This window comes from Bos indicus, chromosome 6, assembly GCF_029378745.1.
Source record: "Bos indicus isolate NIAB-ARS_2022 breed Sahiwal x Tharparkar chromosome 6, NIAB-ARS_B.indTharparkar_mat_pri_1.0, whole genome shotgun sequence".
NCBI lineage: Eukaryota > Metazoa > Chordata > Mammalia > Artiodactyla > Bovidae > Bos > Bos indicus.
Window position 1 is genome coordinate 57,910,830 of NC_091765.1, and position 17,204 is coordinate 57,928,033.

Here is a 17,204-nt window from a genome sequence, read left to right on the forward strand (position 1 = left end):
CACACTTCTCAGATTGGATGGGATTCTGTGCAGGAAATGGACAAATAGCCAAGCCAAGCCAGTGATCTCACTGCATGCGATTAGAGTATTCAAGTGGCAGAATAATCCTGCTCAGCTGCAAGCTACTCCATCTAGAGTAAAGAACAGGAAAAAAAAAAGGTCGTTGATTCTCAAGGGGAAATGAGTGTCCTTGGGGGTTTCCTGTCTCTCTGGCAGGTCCCTGTCAGCTAATCAGTATCGACTGGTTCCTAACCTGGCCTGGAGCTAGAAGCTTCCAATAGCCCTCCCTTTATCCATCTATCTCACTCTCCTCCCCTCCCACCAGCGTCTGAGAAGGTAGGGGCTGCAGTGTATGGCTGGTTACAGGAAAGTCCCCATCCCACTCCCTGTGGTTAACTGGGAGGGAGGGAGTGGATGGGTGCTGGGATGAGAGGGCACTCCCAATGGCAGCCAGCTAACTCCCACCATCCCCTTTCTCGCTTCTTGATCAATAAACCCCAGGCTGTCTTCATGCACCTCTCCCACATTTATATTCCTTAAGGGAAGATCGGAGCAGCTTTCTATCCCCACACAGTCTCAGGGACATTTGGTATTTTACATTATGAAAATGAGATTCACCAGATTTTAGAGACAGAAGAAAACTTGGGGATGGTCTTGTTCCATCCTTTTGTAAGAGTAAACTTGAGATTTAGAAAAGTAATTTGTTTTCTCAACTTCACACTTGAAAGTGTTTTGTAAGAAAACAGGTTCTTTGCCACGCTTGGAAGGGAGTCAGGGACTTGTATTGTCCTAATTCTGTCACCAAACTTGGACAAACCATTTAGCTTCTTCAGTTTCCTCATTTCCTGCATGTAAGAAAGAAATTTGAGTGGCTTTAAAGGACCTTTCTAGCTTTAAAATTTTGTGATTTTATATACATGCTTCCAGGGGTATTTATCATGGCAGGACTCAAAAACAAGGTTATTGGGACTATTCTGATAAAAGAGTGTCTTTGTGTTTTGGGTCCCACCATGGTTAATGGTTGTGGTGGGCAGGAGTTGTTGTAGAACACAGAAGATCTCTAGGAGGGGTAGGACTTCTGCACAGATGACTCTGCTGTCGAGAACATGACTATTAGATGCTCACCAGAATAATAGACCAGAGTATTTCTGAGACATGAAGCACAGGAGACTTCCTGGAACAGATGGTTCTCCCTGAGGCCGCAAGGATGGTCACAGGTTACATGCATATGATGTGGACTGAGATGGCTTAAAAATAATCTGATGGTTTGTTAGGATTGTTTGAATGGTTCTTCTGTTTTATGTAACTTTTCATTGAACATTAGTTATTCACCGAATCTAAGTTACCATGAATCTTATGTCAGCAGAATCTGAATTACTTATAAATAATTAGGACTCTATCTGAAGTAGAACTTACGATTTGATAGTTTATTGACAGTGTTAAGGTGTTAAGGTCCAATCTGTTTTTTACAGAGAAACTAAGATGTGCCCTTCCTGGTTGAAAAGTGAAAATCTGAGGCATCCAAATAGTTTTGACAGTGAAATTGCAGGACCAATTTGATGACTATTTACCAAATAATCGAAACAACTAAATTGTGTAATTGTTTTGCTTTATGCTTGTATTCCAGAGAAGGCAATGGCACCCCACTCCAGTACTCTTGCCTGGAAAATCCCATGGACGGAGGAGCCTGGTGGGTTGCAGTCCATGGGGTCACTAAGAGTCAGACACGACTGAGAGACTTCACTTTCACTTTTCACTTTCAAGCATTGGAGAAGGGAATGGCAACCCACTCCAGTGTTCTTGCCTGGAGAATCCCAGGAATGGCGGAGCCTGGTGGGCTGCCGTCTATGGGGTCGCACAGAGTCGGACACGACTGAAGCGACTTAACAGCAGCAGCAGCAGAAGCATTCTTGTATTCCCTTACAAGAAAACTGAAAGTAATTCTGCTACACTGGTTGCCACCATATTAATAGCTGCCTCATCTACTCTCATTGATAGATCTTGGGTCTATCCTTTGTAATAATTCTAGTCACTTCTTTAAACATGTCTTGGGATTAGCAGCTGTCAACGGTTAGAACTTGAAGCAGATTCAGTTACAGGAGTGGAAGCTGAGCTAGACATTTAATGCCACTTTCACCTGTAGGTGAGAGAAAGAAAAAAAGGAGAGACCTTTATTAATGGGGTTATATGAGCTTTAAGTCTGTTTTCATCATCAAGAGAAGCTTTACTTTAAAAGAAAAGAGATAGGGAATACACTTTTATGAAATATATTAGCACTCTAAATAAAATATGGGCTTATTTCTAAACTTTGAGACATCTAAAATTAAAAAATTAGCTTTTAGCCATGTTCAAATTAATTATAAAAATTCATTCTTTGGATATATGCATATATGTCACATAGTAAACATAAGAGTAAAAAGAACAGGCTTCAGTTGTAGTTTGGAAATGGTTTAGAATTTGAATACCGATTTCAGAAACCCCAAACCTTATGAGCTGAAGACGCTTATAGACTTGTTTAGGGACACCTATTCAGACGTTTAGGTACAAGTGCAGCAGGTCACGGAGGCTGCCCCGGATCACCATGGGTGAGAGAGGTGACAGTTGCTTGAACTAGGACTTGTCTATGAGTTGGGATTAGGTTAGAGGACAAGAGTGGGGTCATTGGAAGAGTCTCCTTGGGTTGTCAATGATCCTATTTTTTCATTTCATTGGGAGAGTCTCCTTGGGTTGTCCATGATGCTATTTTATGAGCAGAGGGACCGACTGCTTTGTTCTGGACCACCTTTTCGATTTTTTTCAATAGCAAACAGCCAAAGAAGATAGAAATAGTGTCCCTCTCTGGAAGACACTCTAGAATTCAAGGACAGACATGCTTACTCCTTATTATAAAATAGTCAGGCTTCCAAATCTCAGGTGCCTCTCCTGTAACCCACTGTGGATACAGATGTCACCTGGCCTGTGGGAACTGAAGGTCAGGGAGCCAGCCACAATGCTGCCTCTGTGGCTACTGCTATTGCTCTGAGTAATAAATTATCCTTAGTCTGACCTGGGAGTCGCATGTCCTCTATCAGGAGGCTAACTTGTGGCAGCCTGACTTGTAAGTTTGCAAGCAGGGTAAACTCTCAGGCTCTTTACAGTTCGTGACAGGTATTATGTTCCTGACAGAGAGAACAGTATGCGCTGTGGCACACAGGCACGAGAAATCCCATCTCATGTGGGGAACCGTGTCCAGTTACTTATCTTCAGAGCCAAAAGCTGCATGTGCATATGCGTGCGTGCTCAGTCTCTCAGTTATGTTTGACTCTTTGTAACCCCATGGACTTTAGCCCACCAGGCTCCTCTGTCCATGGAACTTTCCAGGCAAGAATACTGGAACTAGTTGCCAGTTTCTACTCCAGGGGATCTTCCCAACCCAGGGATTGAACCTGCATCTCTTGCGTCTCTTGCATTGGCAGCTGGATTCTTTACCACTGCACCACCTGGAAAGCTCCCAAAGCTGCATTGTAGAGGAGTATACATGGTTGGAGATATGGAAAGGTCCAGATTCTGAAGAGATCCTATATGCCATGTCAAAGAGTAGATTTTATGGGGGCTGTGATTAAGGATTTAGCAGAAGAGTGATATGATCAATTGTATGTGTTGGTTGAGTTACTCTAAGAAATACAAGAAGGCTGGATTGAGTGTGGGGGCACCTTTTCTCCAGTTGAGAAAAAAGTAAGATTTATTTAGATGTAAAGTCAGTTAAGAAGTAGTAATAGAGTAAAGAACGGATTTGAATGACTATCTTAGTTCATTCAAGCTGCTGTCACCGAATATCACAGACTGGGTAGTCTATAAACAATGGAAACTGATTTCTTACAGTTCTGGAGGATGGGAAGCCCAAGATCAAGGTGCTGGCAGATTCAGAATCTTGTGATGGCTGGCTTCCTAGTTCATAGACTGCTCACTTTTCCCTGTGTCCTCGAGTGGTAGAAGTGGAAAGAGAGCTCTCTAAGTCTCTTATAAGGCCACTCAGTTCAGTTCAGTTCAGTTCAGTCACTCAGTTGGGTCCGACTCTTTGCAACCCCATGAATCACAGCACACAAGGCCTCCCTGTCCATCACCATCTCCCAGAGTTCACTCAGACTCACGTCCAGCGAGTCAGTGATGCCATCCAGCCATCTCATCCTCTGTCGTCCCCTTTTCCTCCTGCCCCCAATCCCTCCCAGCATCAGAGTCTTTTCCAATGGGTCAACTCTTCGCATGAGGTGGCCAAAGTACTGGAGTTTCAGCTTTAGCATCATTCCTTCCAAAGAACACCCAGGGCTGATCTCTTTTAGAATGGACTGGTTGGATCTCCTTGCAGTCCAAGGGACTCTCAAGAGTCTTCTCCAACACCACAGTTCAAAAGCATCAATTCTTCGGCGCTCAGCCTTCTTCACAGTCCAACTCTCGCATCCATACATGACCACAGGAAAAACCATAGCCTTGACTAGACGGACCTTTTTTTTGCAAAGTAATGTCTCTGCTTTTCAGTATACTATCTAGTTTGGTCATAACTTTTCTTCCAAGGAGTAAGCTACAATACATCAAATGTGGTTGTTGAAAGTCACCCATAGAGAAGGGAAAATTACCCCTTGAGTGAGTTTGAATCACGTACAAAAAACACCCTCTATTGATGAGAAGAGACACGGGGTGTGTATAGTACATGAATGAAACAAAATATTTGTGATGGTGTTTAGAATGTAATAGTCACCAAGTATGTGTTAATGGAATTTGAATTCGTGATTCAGAACCTATGGGCTACACTGGGGAGAGCCTTTAAAAATCCAGGGGTATCATAAGTGATAAGGTCAGTTGTTGAAAACTAGTCCAGTTCAATAGACTGTCATGATAGATAGCTGACTTTTTTCTTGCAAGATTACTTATTTTGGGGGAGCCACCAGTACTGAATTCAGTCATCTTAAAAAAATGTCTTGTAATGTACGTTAAATAATACAGTAGGGTTTAAAGCCGTCCAAGCAGCACTATATTACTTTCTATGGAGCTGGCCTCTGTTGGCTCTATGAGGCTTGTGTTTAACAGGAGTCTCCCACTGGGAGCTTTGTAACCCGTAGTGAGTGTGACAGTTACAGTATTTTTAGGTTTTATATGTAATACAATTTAAAGAAAGCTCTTTCTAGGCAGAGCAGCTTATTTGAGCTAATATCCATTTCTTCATCTATTTGGGTTTCAGACTCTCAAGTGCTGAAATAATCTCTTTGAAAGTAGCTATTGCCATGACTTCATTAAATTCTAATGCCTCTGTTTTTCTCCCACAGGATTCAGAAGCATGTGAAATAGATTGCTTGGTCTAAAATAGAAAAACAGTGGCAACGTTTTGCTGAGTTTCCAGACCTTTCCCAACATGGAACCAATAACCTTCACAGCAAGGAAACACCCATTCCCTAACGAGGTCTCCGTGGACTTCGGCCTCCAGCTGGTGGGCTCCTTGCCTGTGCATTCTCTGACTACCATGCCCATGCTGCCGTGGGTGGTGGCAGAGGTGCGAAGGCTCAGCGGGCAGTCTTCCAAAAAGGAGCCTGGCACCAAGCCAGTCCGCCTTTGTGTTTCGCCCTCTGGATTGAGATGTGAGCCTGAGCCAGGAAAAAGTCAACAATGGGATCCATTGATCTGTTCCAGTATCTTCGAGTGTAAGCCTCAACGAGTTCACAAACTGATTCACAATAGTCACGACCCAAGTTATTTTGCTTGTCTGATTAAAAATGATGCAGCCAATCAGCAGAGTATCTGCTATGTGTTCAAAGCCGATGATCAAACAAAAGTAAGTGGAGGTGGGGATTAAAAAGATGGGTGTGGCTGGAAGGTCTTTGTTGTATGGGGTTAGAGCATTTACGTGTACTGTATTAATAAGGAGCTAATGCTGCCATTATACAAGATTATTTCACTGGATTTTGGTTTATGGGGATGGTTTCTTTATAATCTTTAAGATCATTTGATAATAGATATTTTATTAAAATGAGAAGTTTATGAGTTCAAAAATTCAACAGAGAAATCTTTCGAAACGTATACAGAAGAGCTGAACCACTAGGATTCAGATCATTTAAGATGTGTGTCCTGAGCAGTGCTTCTCAAGCGGAAATGTGCCCATGAATGACCTGGGGAATGCAAAATATGATCCAGTAGGTCTGGGATGGACCCTGAGACTGCATTTCTAACAAGTTGACAGATGATGTGGGCACTGCCCCTTTGCAGGTTGCACTTTGAGTAGCAAAGTTCTAGATCAGCGAGTTTTATGTTCTTGATGCTGTTAACAAAAATATATTTATTTGTAAGCTGTCTAAGAGTCTTATTAGCCAGTTTCCCAAAGTATCATGATCACTTAGGCAGAGACCATTCATAAAGAGTAGTGGCTATGAATCTAAGTTTTGATACTTTCAGTGGTTTTTCGTTTTGTTTTGTTTCTTTTGGCCACCTTCAAGTCTATCCTCACTGGCTTGTTGTTGTTATATCTCATGATATGGCTGAGAAAAATGTTATAAAAGAAATGATAAAAATATCACCAGCTCTACTATTTTCTTGTTTATTTGTGCTTATATCGTTGTTAGCATTTGTTTGCAGTTCTCTGCAGGACTCCTTTGAAGCCACTTGGCTGTTTTGTGAGAGTTAGTTTAGGTATGGTTGAAAATATAATCCTGACAGCCTCTTTCTCAATTGTGCCTATGTAAACTGAGATTTGGTACAGCTTCAGGAAGCTGACAAGCAGGGGAGGGTGTTAACCCTGCTGGTGAGGAGTGCCCACGCTCGTCTTGAGTGCCTTGTGTGCCTGTGTGGGGGGCCTATGTGGCTGTTTCCACACGCACCGAGGCAGACTCTGAGGATGCTAATGCCAATCCTTGGGGTAAACATAGCATTAACATGCATACACTACCTTGTATAAAATAGATAGCTAGTGGGAAGCTTCTGTCCAGCACTGGGAACTCAGCTTGGTACTCCGTGATGACCTAGAGGGATGGAACCGGCAGGGTGGGAGGGAGGTGAGGAGGGAGGTGCTGTATATATGCTTACTGCGGATTCACGGCTGATTCATGTTGTTGTACAGTGGAAACTAACACAACATTGTAAAGCAATTATCCTCCAATTAAAAAAATGTCAGTAACTATAAAGAGAAATGCTAATGTTTTGTCCCTACACCACACTGTTTTGTTTTTTTTTTTCATACCCTCCAGGGTGCACAAACCTCATTTTAAAATTCAAGGTTTTCGCCAGGCAGTTAAACACAACTCAGTCTGTGGCCAGGATGTGTGTCAGGAACTCAGAGAATGGAGTTCAACACACCGGAGTATAAGGAAGGCTTTTTGAAATAATGGCTCACCTGGATTTTAAAACCACTATTTTACATACAGAATTGGATATCTTCTTATTAAAAAGCAGTTGATGTTATTGTTCATGAATCTCAGGTGGGAGCGCAGCCTGGTTCAGAGCTCAGAGGGACTGACTTCCTAGACTCCAGTCCTGTCTACCATCTATAAAGTCAGTGGCCTTAGCCAACACTGAGTCTGTTTCTTTATCTGTAAAATGGGGTAATTATAGTCTCTGTCTCAGAGAGCTGCTGGGAGGACTACATGAACTAGAATGGGACCTGAAACTAGTAAGCATTAATGCCAATAAAAATTTTAATTAAAGAAAGTTTTATCCGAAGCAGATTTTACACTAATTCCATTTCAAATCTTAAGCAAAAACAAAAAGACCAAGATGAGCATCTTCAGCTCTCAGGATACAATCCTGGTCAACCTTGAGCAACATTTTTATAAACCAGACACTAAAAAAAAAACAAAAACAAAACAAAACTGCATAAGTGACCTTAATGGTGCTCTTATTTGGGCAAATTCCAGAATGAAAATTAGAGGACTGTACAGCCTGTTCTCCACGCCAGCTCTATATAAGGACTGTTTCCTTGGGGGCAGTCTCTGCACGGAATAGCTGTTCAGTACTTTATACTTCTGACTCTTTCCCAAAATCTTTTATAGCCATCTGAGAACAGGCTTCCAGCCAGTCATTCAGCTACCTGACAGGAAGAAGAGATTTATAACTAAATTCTGGAACTAGGGCTTCGAGTCGTGCTGAAAGTAGAGAATTGACCTCACTCTATGTTCTAAAAAGCCACGGTAGAAATATGAATCCATCCTTAAGTTATCTTTGGCTTGCTTACAATTTTTACAAACACAAATTGCCAGTACTCAGAGTAATAAATTGCTATCATCCCGCTTGTTTCATAAAAGAGTAATTTGTAGCATAGGCATCTCAATCAGTGATTCTCTTGTTGAAAACTGAATGGTGAAGCAAACTGGCACCGATTCTAGCTGGCACGATGCTGTGTTCTTGGGTCATCCTGGCACCCTATCTTATCGCAGAGCATTATCTGCTGTGGGAGCAAGTTAACCTGTGTCATTATTTCTCCAGACTATTTGTAATGTTTGCTCAGATAAATAATGCTATTAGCCCTCTTCTAAATAAGTGAGATCAGTATCCACCTGTGTTTGCCAGAGGAGAATATATGCATTTACTGCCAGAATCATAAGGACAAAACCACCGTGTGAGATGAGAAGAAATCTTTGAACAGCATATAGATTAACTTACTGAAGAAGGTCTGAGAAGAGACGTGATAGGGAATAGTTTTATAAGCATAGCATGAGACTGTGTTTCCCACTGTATGCTTCATAGAATATACCCAAGATGTTCCACAGAGAAGGGCCTCCATGATCAAAATACATTAGGGCAGCATCTCAGACTTTTTGATCTGAAGATGCTTTTCATTCTTAAAAATTATTCAGTATCCCAAAGAGCATTAATGTGGGTTGTATCTATTAATACTTAGACTATATTAGAAATTAAAACAGAGATTTTATAAAGGTATTAATTTAAAAAGTGATAGTAAATTCTCTATGTGTTAGCCTGAATAATATTTTTTTGTAAAAACAATTGTATTTTCCCCAAAATTTTAGTGATAAAACTGGCATTGTTTAATTTTGTTTGCTTGGTTTTTTGCAAATCTCTTTCATATCTGGATTAGTGGTCAACTATTAATTCTCAGCTACTTCTCCACTCATTCTGTTTGTGATATGTTGTTTTGGTTGAGCCTATTAAGAAAATTTGGCTTCACATGGATATGAACTAGGAAAATGGAGAAATATTTTTGAGCCTTTTTAGAAAATTATGGATATTTTTCTTTAATGCTGTACATAAACTAGACAGATGCAGTTTCTTAAAGGTTTGTTGCAGTGTGCAATCCGGAACCATATCAAAGCACTTTTTGCACTTTGTTGTATTAAAATCCATTTGTCTGGTGCTTTAATGAATATTTTAAGCACGAATGATTCTGTAACATAATACAGTGATTATTCAGAAAATATTGGTTCACTGAATTATACAGACCACACTCTAAAAACTGTTGTATTAGGGAAACAATATGTTTTCTATTCCACTCTTTAACTGTACATTTGTCCATTAAGTTTCTAAATTTATTGAACCATGGATTACATTTTTCTCATAACATCCAAGAACACCCCTCCAAACACATGTGGACACAGTAGCATAAGGTTCTGAGTTAAAGTTTAAAGGTAGAATCCATGGCAGGAAATTTTTAAAATCCACTCTGGAAGACGAATAGCTACATGGGTGACCCTGAGTAGGTCTTTACCCCATCACATGACGAAGAAATCAAGAGTTCCTCCTGGACTCAGCCCTAGGAAAAGCATAAAGTCTAAGAGAATTATCTCAATATTCTTTCCTTCTCCAGTTCTTCAGCTTTGTTTCTTCTAAAAAGAACATCAGCTTGGCCACTCACTTGAGTGTTACTTTAGATCACTCGGAAGAGTATTTACATTTTAATTCTTTTTTTTTTAAATTTTCTTTAAAAAATCCACAAAGTAAAAAGCTCTGCTTCCTTTAAAAGAATTTCCAGCACTGAGTTGCAGGCAGTGGAAGTGTTGGGCTGGGGCTTCTGACTGTGTATGTTGCTGTTTTATGTCAATGAATGGAAAGAATGGATTTTGAATGAGGAATGACAAGGATTATTGAGCCAGTAATAAATGGAGGAGAAGTGTAGGCTGGTGTTAGGTGAGGGAATGGACAGTTCATGGGACCCGGGGTAAGGCAGAAATTGGGGTGTGTGGGAGTAGTTTTGCTATAAGGACCCACTCTTCTTCAGCTGACTTATACTTGTAACCTGTCCTGGATTTTCAAACATTTTAGTTAGGGCTCATCTGGGCACAACAGTCTGTCCAGTCTGGGCACAACATGGGGGTTTCGTAACTGTGACGGATGTCATGAATGAGCAGAGCTTCCCCTCCCCCACCCTCCCTAAGAGCATTGTGGATTTACTAGAATCTTGCTAGCTTCATTTCTCCCTTTTCTAAGGAGGAAATGTTATCTTTTGCTGGAAAATTATGAAGTACTAAAACCTTAGGGACGAGGAGGACAGCAAAGTATGCCAAAGGAGCATGGGGTAAGGGATAGAGGAGCTGGGGTGACTGCATGGGAAGGTCTAGAAAGAAGTCTACTTCTAGAAAGACTTTTCTAAGTGCTGCTGAGGAAGGCATGATTGAGAGAATGTCAGTGTCCTTTGAAAGAATGGGTTTCCTTTTCTATGATTTTTGGCAACGAAACCGCATGTCTTGAAAGTGAGCTATATCCGAGGCTGAACTCTGTGGGCTCCCATACTGCTCGTTTGAAGAGTGCTTAACTATTGGTGAATTTAATTTAAGAACAATAAATGTTTCCTTTTGAAATTTCTGGTACAGAACCAATGTATTCTCACATGAGACCCTCTAAGCACACCATCTTTCTCAGTAACTGATGGACTGCTACCCCACCGAGCCTCTCTGGATTCATTATGTTGCATATCAATTGAAAAGGTGGTCTAAAGTTATTTTCCTGTGATTAGCAGGTTTAATACTTAAGTCCCTTATATAAGCCCAAGTTGCTTTGGCTGAATTTTATGATTTAATTAACAATTTAAAAAATTTTGGTTTTGATCATAGCTTTGTTCCGGTTGCACTTTTACCCGTCATTCATTTGTCTTAATAATTCCCCATCTGCTTGGAATTTTAAGTTAGTGACTTAAAATATGCATCATTTATTTCAGGATTTTCAATAGAGGCTGGCTTCGATGGCATCTCTTGCTTGGCTGTTATATTTGCTGGCTCATTACTTCCTTTCTTTGCTGGAGTGAAGATCGAAATTATAACACTGAGCTGGAGTGTTTTTGTTCCTGAGGGTGATTATTCTGAAGAGCATAATATTATTTTGCAGCTCTTCCAATCTAGCGCCTTTTTGCATTGAGTGTTCATAATTTTAAATATCAGACAAGAGTCTTTCTTTGCTACTCAGGGAATGGTTCTGAGAACACTATGTGGCATATGTTTTGGAGGATTTTTTCATGGATGTTAAAATTGCCACGTGGCATCTTTTATCCCATCCTGGTTGTTATGTAAGATTTCATCTGGGGGCCCACTCAGTGGCTATGACCCAGGGCATGGGTGCACGGAGCAGTGTGTCTGAGTCAACCCATCAACACTTGACTGTCTGTCACACTAGACAGAAGCCGGTTGCTTGGTACAGGGATTGGCAGGGACTCTTTTTCATCTATAAAAAGAATGTCCTGGACTGCATGAACTCCAAAGTATTTGTTGGAAGGTTTGGGTCCATGACACAGGATTGATTATGCAATATATTTTTTACTTTGAGAGATGAGTCTGAGGGTTTCAGAAGCATCCGCCTTGTGATCGGTGTCTAGATAATTTCTTTAGACATCTATTTTCAACGCATATCACTTTTTATAGCTTTGCATTTTCCCCTGATTGCTTTGCATTGGTAATTATGTTTATAATAAAAATCTGTTCCTAAGAATAGACTTTACAAGTGTCGTGAACCTAAAGTTGACTTGTGTCTTAGAAGAACTTATTTATAGCCTAGACCTCCAGTGTCCAGGACGGCCATTGGTAGTTGTCTGCCGCTGTTGAGAACTTGGAGTGTGGCAGGTCTGATCTGAAATGTGCTGTGAGTGTTAAAACAGTGGATTTCAAAGACTTGGTTGGAAAAGAGGAATGGAAAATATCTCAATAATTTTCTATTTTGGTTGCATGTTGAATCATAATATTTTCTATATATTGGGTTAAATCAAATATAATAATAAAATTAATTTCGTCTTTTGCTGTATCTTTATGAATGTGCCTACAAGAAAATTTTGAATTACATATGTAGCTTGCATCTTGTACTAGTCAGCCTTGGAGAAGCTACCTAGAAAAGATTTCTGGAAATAATTTGAATGTTTATCACAGAGTGAGTTCAGATTTTCTGTTTTCCTTTGCTGCTTTCTATTTGTTAGTGATAGAATTTTGCTCAAAGTTATTTTAAAAAAAAATCACATTAAACACTAGGACCTGTTTTTAATTCTAGGTACATATTACAGTGGTTAAGAACTCTGAGGGCTGCTAGTTTGGAATATGGTGAAAGAGATAAATCTCTTGTTTCTAATTTTTCTTTTTTTTGAGTGCTTTTCCCCCTTCTGGTTGGTTCAGTGTCCACCACACTAATTGCAGCCTGTGATCCTGAACCACCAACCAGAGCAAGCCAACTGGAGACTAAGCCCCGTTCAGAGAAAGTCTCAGAAGAGGCTGGATTAGGAATGGGGCTTAGGGGAGGACTTCGATGCAGGATGTACCAGAAAACTCACATGTGACTTCAGGGCAGGAAAGGAGCTGCTTTCAATTTCAGCAGAACATCAGAAGTCATCCTTTCCTGTGCTCAAGTGATGTATTTGAAATGTTACAGATTTTACATTAATTCTTTCTTTGAAATGCAACTAATGTACATTTATGTGGCTGGGTGCTAGGGTTCAAAGTCAAGTAAGCCATGATTGTCCCCTTAAGAAGTAGCATGATGCTTTATATGCCAAATATAGATTCTGAAGGCTGCACGGCTGGGAGTTAGCAAACATCTGTAAGTTATAAAAGAGCAAATTTGAGAGACCGTGAGGAGGCCTAGTATACTCATAATGAGTGCCTGAAGCTATGTGAAAAGCTGCTGTATACAAAATGAAGTAGACAATTTCTCAATTGCTTCAGAGGGCAGAACTAGAAACAAGAGAAATTTCTAGAGGCTGACTTTTGGCTCCTCCTGACAATGATAGCCATCAAATAATTACGTGGGTCGTATTGAACAATGGACATGGCTGGAGGTTTCACCTGGCAAGTCATCACTTCCTGTGTCCACACATGGTACCTGACAACGTCCCCTTTTGTTTCAGAAAACTGAATTGTCCCTAAATCTCTTACACTGGAATGAAGTTGTTTCCTGAAACGTTTAGTTCTTCGTCATAGCTCTGTCTTCTGGAGGGACCTTCCAAATGTAATTTGGAAGACATTTGAGTGGGTTTTGAAGATCCTCTAGATATTTCCCAGGCTGATGAGTTTGGTGCAGATTGAATGGACGTCCTAAGTGGTGGCGCTGGTGGTAAAGAACTCGCCTGCCAGTGCAGGGGACATACGAGACACAAGTTCAATCCCTGGATTGGGAAGATCCCCAGGAGGAGGGCATGGCAACCCACTCCAGTATTCTTGCCTGGAGAATTCCATGGACAGAGGAGCCTGACAGGCTATAATCCATGGGGTCGCAAAGAGTCAGACACAACTGAAGTGACTTAGTACGCACTCATGGACAAGTAGGGGATTGAGCACATCAAGCCAAAGTGGGACAAAGGTGTACAGAGTTGTCCATTGTGGCTGGAGCTGCTATGATGTGATGTTTTGCAAATTGCACGGTCAGAGATGTGACAGGAAGGAAAAACTGGAGTCAGATTTTATAGGGCTTGATCTGCCTTGTTAAGGATATTGGGTATTTTTCTTAAAAAGGTTGTGCTATGTCAGCCATGAGAGGTATTCGGAAAGTGAAATAACTAGATTTGTTTTCAGATTTTGAAGTAGAGAGATGAGATAGAAGAGGGAGATCAGTTAGGAGGCTGTCACAGTAGTCGTGTAAAAAATCAAGCAGTGTCTTGATCCATAAGTATTATATGAAGTGGTTCATTTCTGCTAAACCCATGTTGATGTCTTCTGATCACTTTCCTCTCCAGTACCCAGAAAATTTTTAATAGTCTGTTTATTGGCCTCTAACTGAAAAGAAGGCAATGGCAACCCACTCCAGTACTCTTGCCTGGAAAATCCCATGGGTGGAGGAGCCTGGTAGGCTGCAATCCCTGGGGTTGCTGCGAGTCGGACACAATTGAGTGACTTCACTTTCACTTTTCGCTTTCATTCATTGGAGAAGGAAATAGCACCCCACTCCAGAGTTCTTGCCTGGAGAATCCCAGGGACGGGGGAGCCTGGTGGGCTGCCATCTATGGGGTCACAGAGTCGGACACGACTGAAGCAACTTAGCAGCAGCAGCAATGGAAGAGAAAGTCAGATAAGACTTCCTGTCCTACTGATGCTGATCTGCTTGGTTCCTAAAGAATGATATGAAAAATAACACAGAACTGAAATTCTTGGTCTGCTTTTGCTTGGTCTTCTAAGTATTGGTATCGCCCGTCTTAAAAACAAGCCATCCTCTAGCCCCATTTCACATCCCAGCTTCCTCCAGTAACTGGTCCAATATTCTGCTCCGTTTTTCAAGAGTTGCCATGGTGGCTACCTTTGCTTCTACTCGCCCATTTTATTTTTTAAAAAAATTTGTTTAAGTGGAAGGTATTTGCTTTAAATATTTTTAAATTTATTTTTGGCTGTGCTGGGTCTTCGTTGCTGCACGTGGGCTTTCTCTAGTTGCGGTGAGCGGGGGGCCACTCTCTAGTTGAAGAGTGAGGGCTTCTCATTGTGGTGGTTTCTCTTGTGGAGCCTGGGCTCTAGGAATCAGACTTCACAAGTCAGCTCACAGGCTTAGTTGCTTCACAGTATGTGGAATATTTCCAGACCAGAGATGGAACTCATGTTCCCTGTGTTGGAAAGTGGATTCTTAACCACTGGATCACCAGGGAAATCCCCATTTTTTTCCTTGGTTTACCAACTGGGCTTCTGTCTTGATCTGATGGCTCCTACATGTCACTAGTCACTTGTAGCTTGTGAAATCTGGTTGTCCCTTCTCTGTACTTCTCTCATCCAGTAACTTCGATGTAGTTGACAAGACATTGTTTCTTCTGTCTTAAAACATTCTCTTCTCTTGGCTTTTGGAAAATCACAACCTGCTGTTTTCCCTTTGCCTCTAATAGTGGTTTCTACACAGTCTCCTTAGTTGGTTTTTCCTCTTCTTAATTCTGAGTTGTACGTCCCTTGAGATGACACCACCCTTATGGCAGAAAGTGAAGAGGAACTCAAAAGCCTCTTGATGAAAGTGAAAGTGGAGAGTGAAAAAGTTGGCTTAAAGCTCAACATTCAGAAAACGAAGATCATGGCATCCAGTCCCACCACTTCATGGGAAATAGACGGGGAAACAGTGGAAACAGTGTCAGACTTTATTTTTCTGGGCTCCAAAATCACTGCAGATGGTGACTGCAGCCATGAAATTAAAAGATGCTTACTCCTTGGAAGGAAAGTTATGACCAACCTAGATAGCATATTGAAAAGCAGAGACATTACTTTGCCAACAAAGTTTCCTCTAGTCAAGGCTATGGTTTTTCCTGTGGTCATGTATGGATGTGAGAGTTGGACTGTGAAGAAGGGTGAGCGCTGAATAATTGATGCTTTTGAACTGTGGTGTTGGAGAAGACTCTTGAGAGTCCCTTGGACTGCAAGGAGATCCAACCAGTCCATTCTGAAGGAGATCAGCCCTGGGATTTCTTTGGAAGGAATGATGCTAAAGCTGAAACTCCAGTACTTTGGCCACCTCATTCGAAGAGTTGACTTGTTGGAAAAGACTCTGATGCTGGGACGGATTGGGGGCAAGAGGAAAAGGGGACGACAGAGGATGAGATGGCTGGATGGCATCACTGACTCGCTGGACGTGAGTCTGAGTGAACTCTGGGAGTTGGTGATGGACAGGGAGGCCTGGCGTGCTGCGATTCATGGGGTTGCAAAGAGTCGAACATGACTGAGCGACTGATCTGATCTGATCTGATCTGAGACTGTCTTCTGCATTTCTCTCTTTGACACGCTTTCCAGATGAACTCATCATAGCAGTAAATACCACCTATTTGATGGAGACTCTGAAAGTTAATTTATTGCTTAGACTCACCAGTGAGTTCCAGACTCATCTATCCAACTCTGAGCTTGACTTCTACTTAGCCATTAAATAGGCATTTTGAACTCAGCATGGTTAAAGTAGAACTCTTGAATTTACTGCCCACCAACCTGTGGTTTTTCCAGTCTTCTGCAGCTCTTAAGTGACAATGGCAGTTGCTACAGCCAAAATCTAGGAGTCATCTTTCTCCTAGATTTCTCTCTTTCCTTCACACTGTCATCCAAATTATTCAAGACCCATTCCAAATCTGTCATTGCTCTGATTCCATGGCTAATCCTGAGGCCACGACTCCACTATCTCTCATCTGGAATGTTGCAGTACTTCCTAACTTTTCTTCCTGTCTCCTTTCTTGCTTCTTCTTTCCACCAAGCTAGCATCCAGAGCACCTCTAGAATAGCTACCAATTCCTGCTCAAAAACCTCTCTAAGGACTTCCTGATGTACTTGGACTAAAATCCTGTATTTCTGCTGGAGTTTCCACATGGACCTCATTTCCCACACTCTTTTCAGTGCTCTTTGGACCCCAGCCACCCTGGTGTTCACATGGCTAAAATGTGACAACCTCCTTCTTCACACGAGGTCTCTGCATTTGTTGTTGCCTCTCCCTGGAGAGCTCTGCTCCCAGCTCTTCATGTGGTTGGTTCCTTAGACTGTTATGAACTCAATTCAGCCTCATCCTCAAGCCTCCCAGTCAAAAGTACTCCCACACCAATCACTGACACTTCATTAGATTTTAATGTCTTTGTGGTGGTGGTGGTTTAGTCCTAAGTTGTGTCCGACTCTTGCGACCCTATGGACTGTAGTCCCCAGACTCCTCTGTCCGTGGGGATTCTCCAGGAAAGAATACTGGAATGGGTTGCTATTTCCTTCTTTAGGGGATCTTCCCGACCCAGGGATCAAACCCACATGTCTTACATCGCCTGCATTGGCAGGCAGGTTCTTTACCACTAGCGCCACCTGGGAAGCCCTACAAAATGTTTTTGTAATACTTATCAT

The 17,204-nt window shown here is 41.6% G+C and overlaps 1 protein-coding gene across 8 annotated transcripts in view; it reads left to right on the forward strand.

Annotated features, from left to right (window-relative positions):
* TBC1D1 (TBC1 domain family member 1) overlaps nt 1–17,204 on the forward strand; it is a 224,924-nt gene that overhangs the window by 5,183 nt on the left and 202,537 nt on the right. For all 8 annotated transcript variants that reach the window (XM_070791283.1, XM_070791284.1, XM_070791277.1 and 5 more), the window contains exon 2: nt 5,301–5,803. In XM_070791283.1, the coding sequence (XP_070647384.1) occupies nt 5,387–5,803 (417 nt within the window). In that variant the 5' untranslated portion in view covers nt 5,301–5,386. The remainder of the gene's footprint in view (nt 1–5,300; nt 5,804–17,204) is intronic.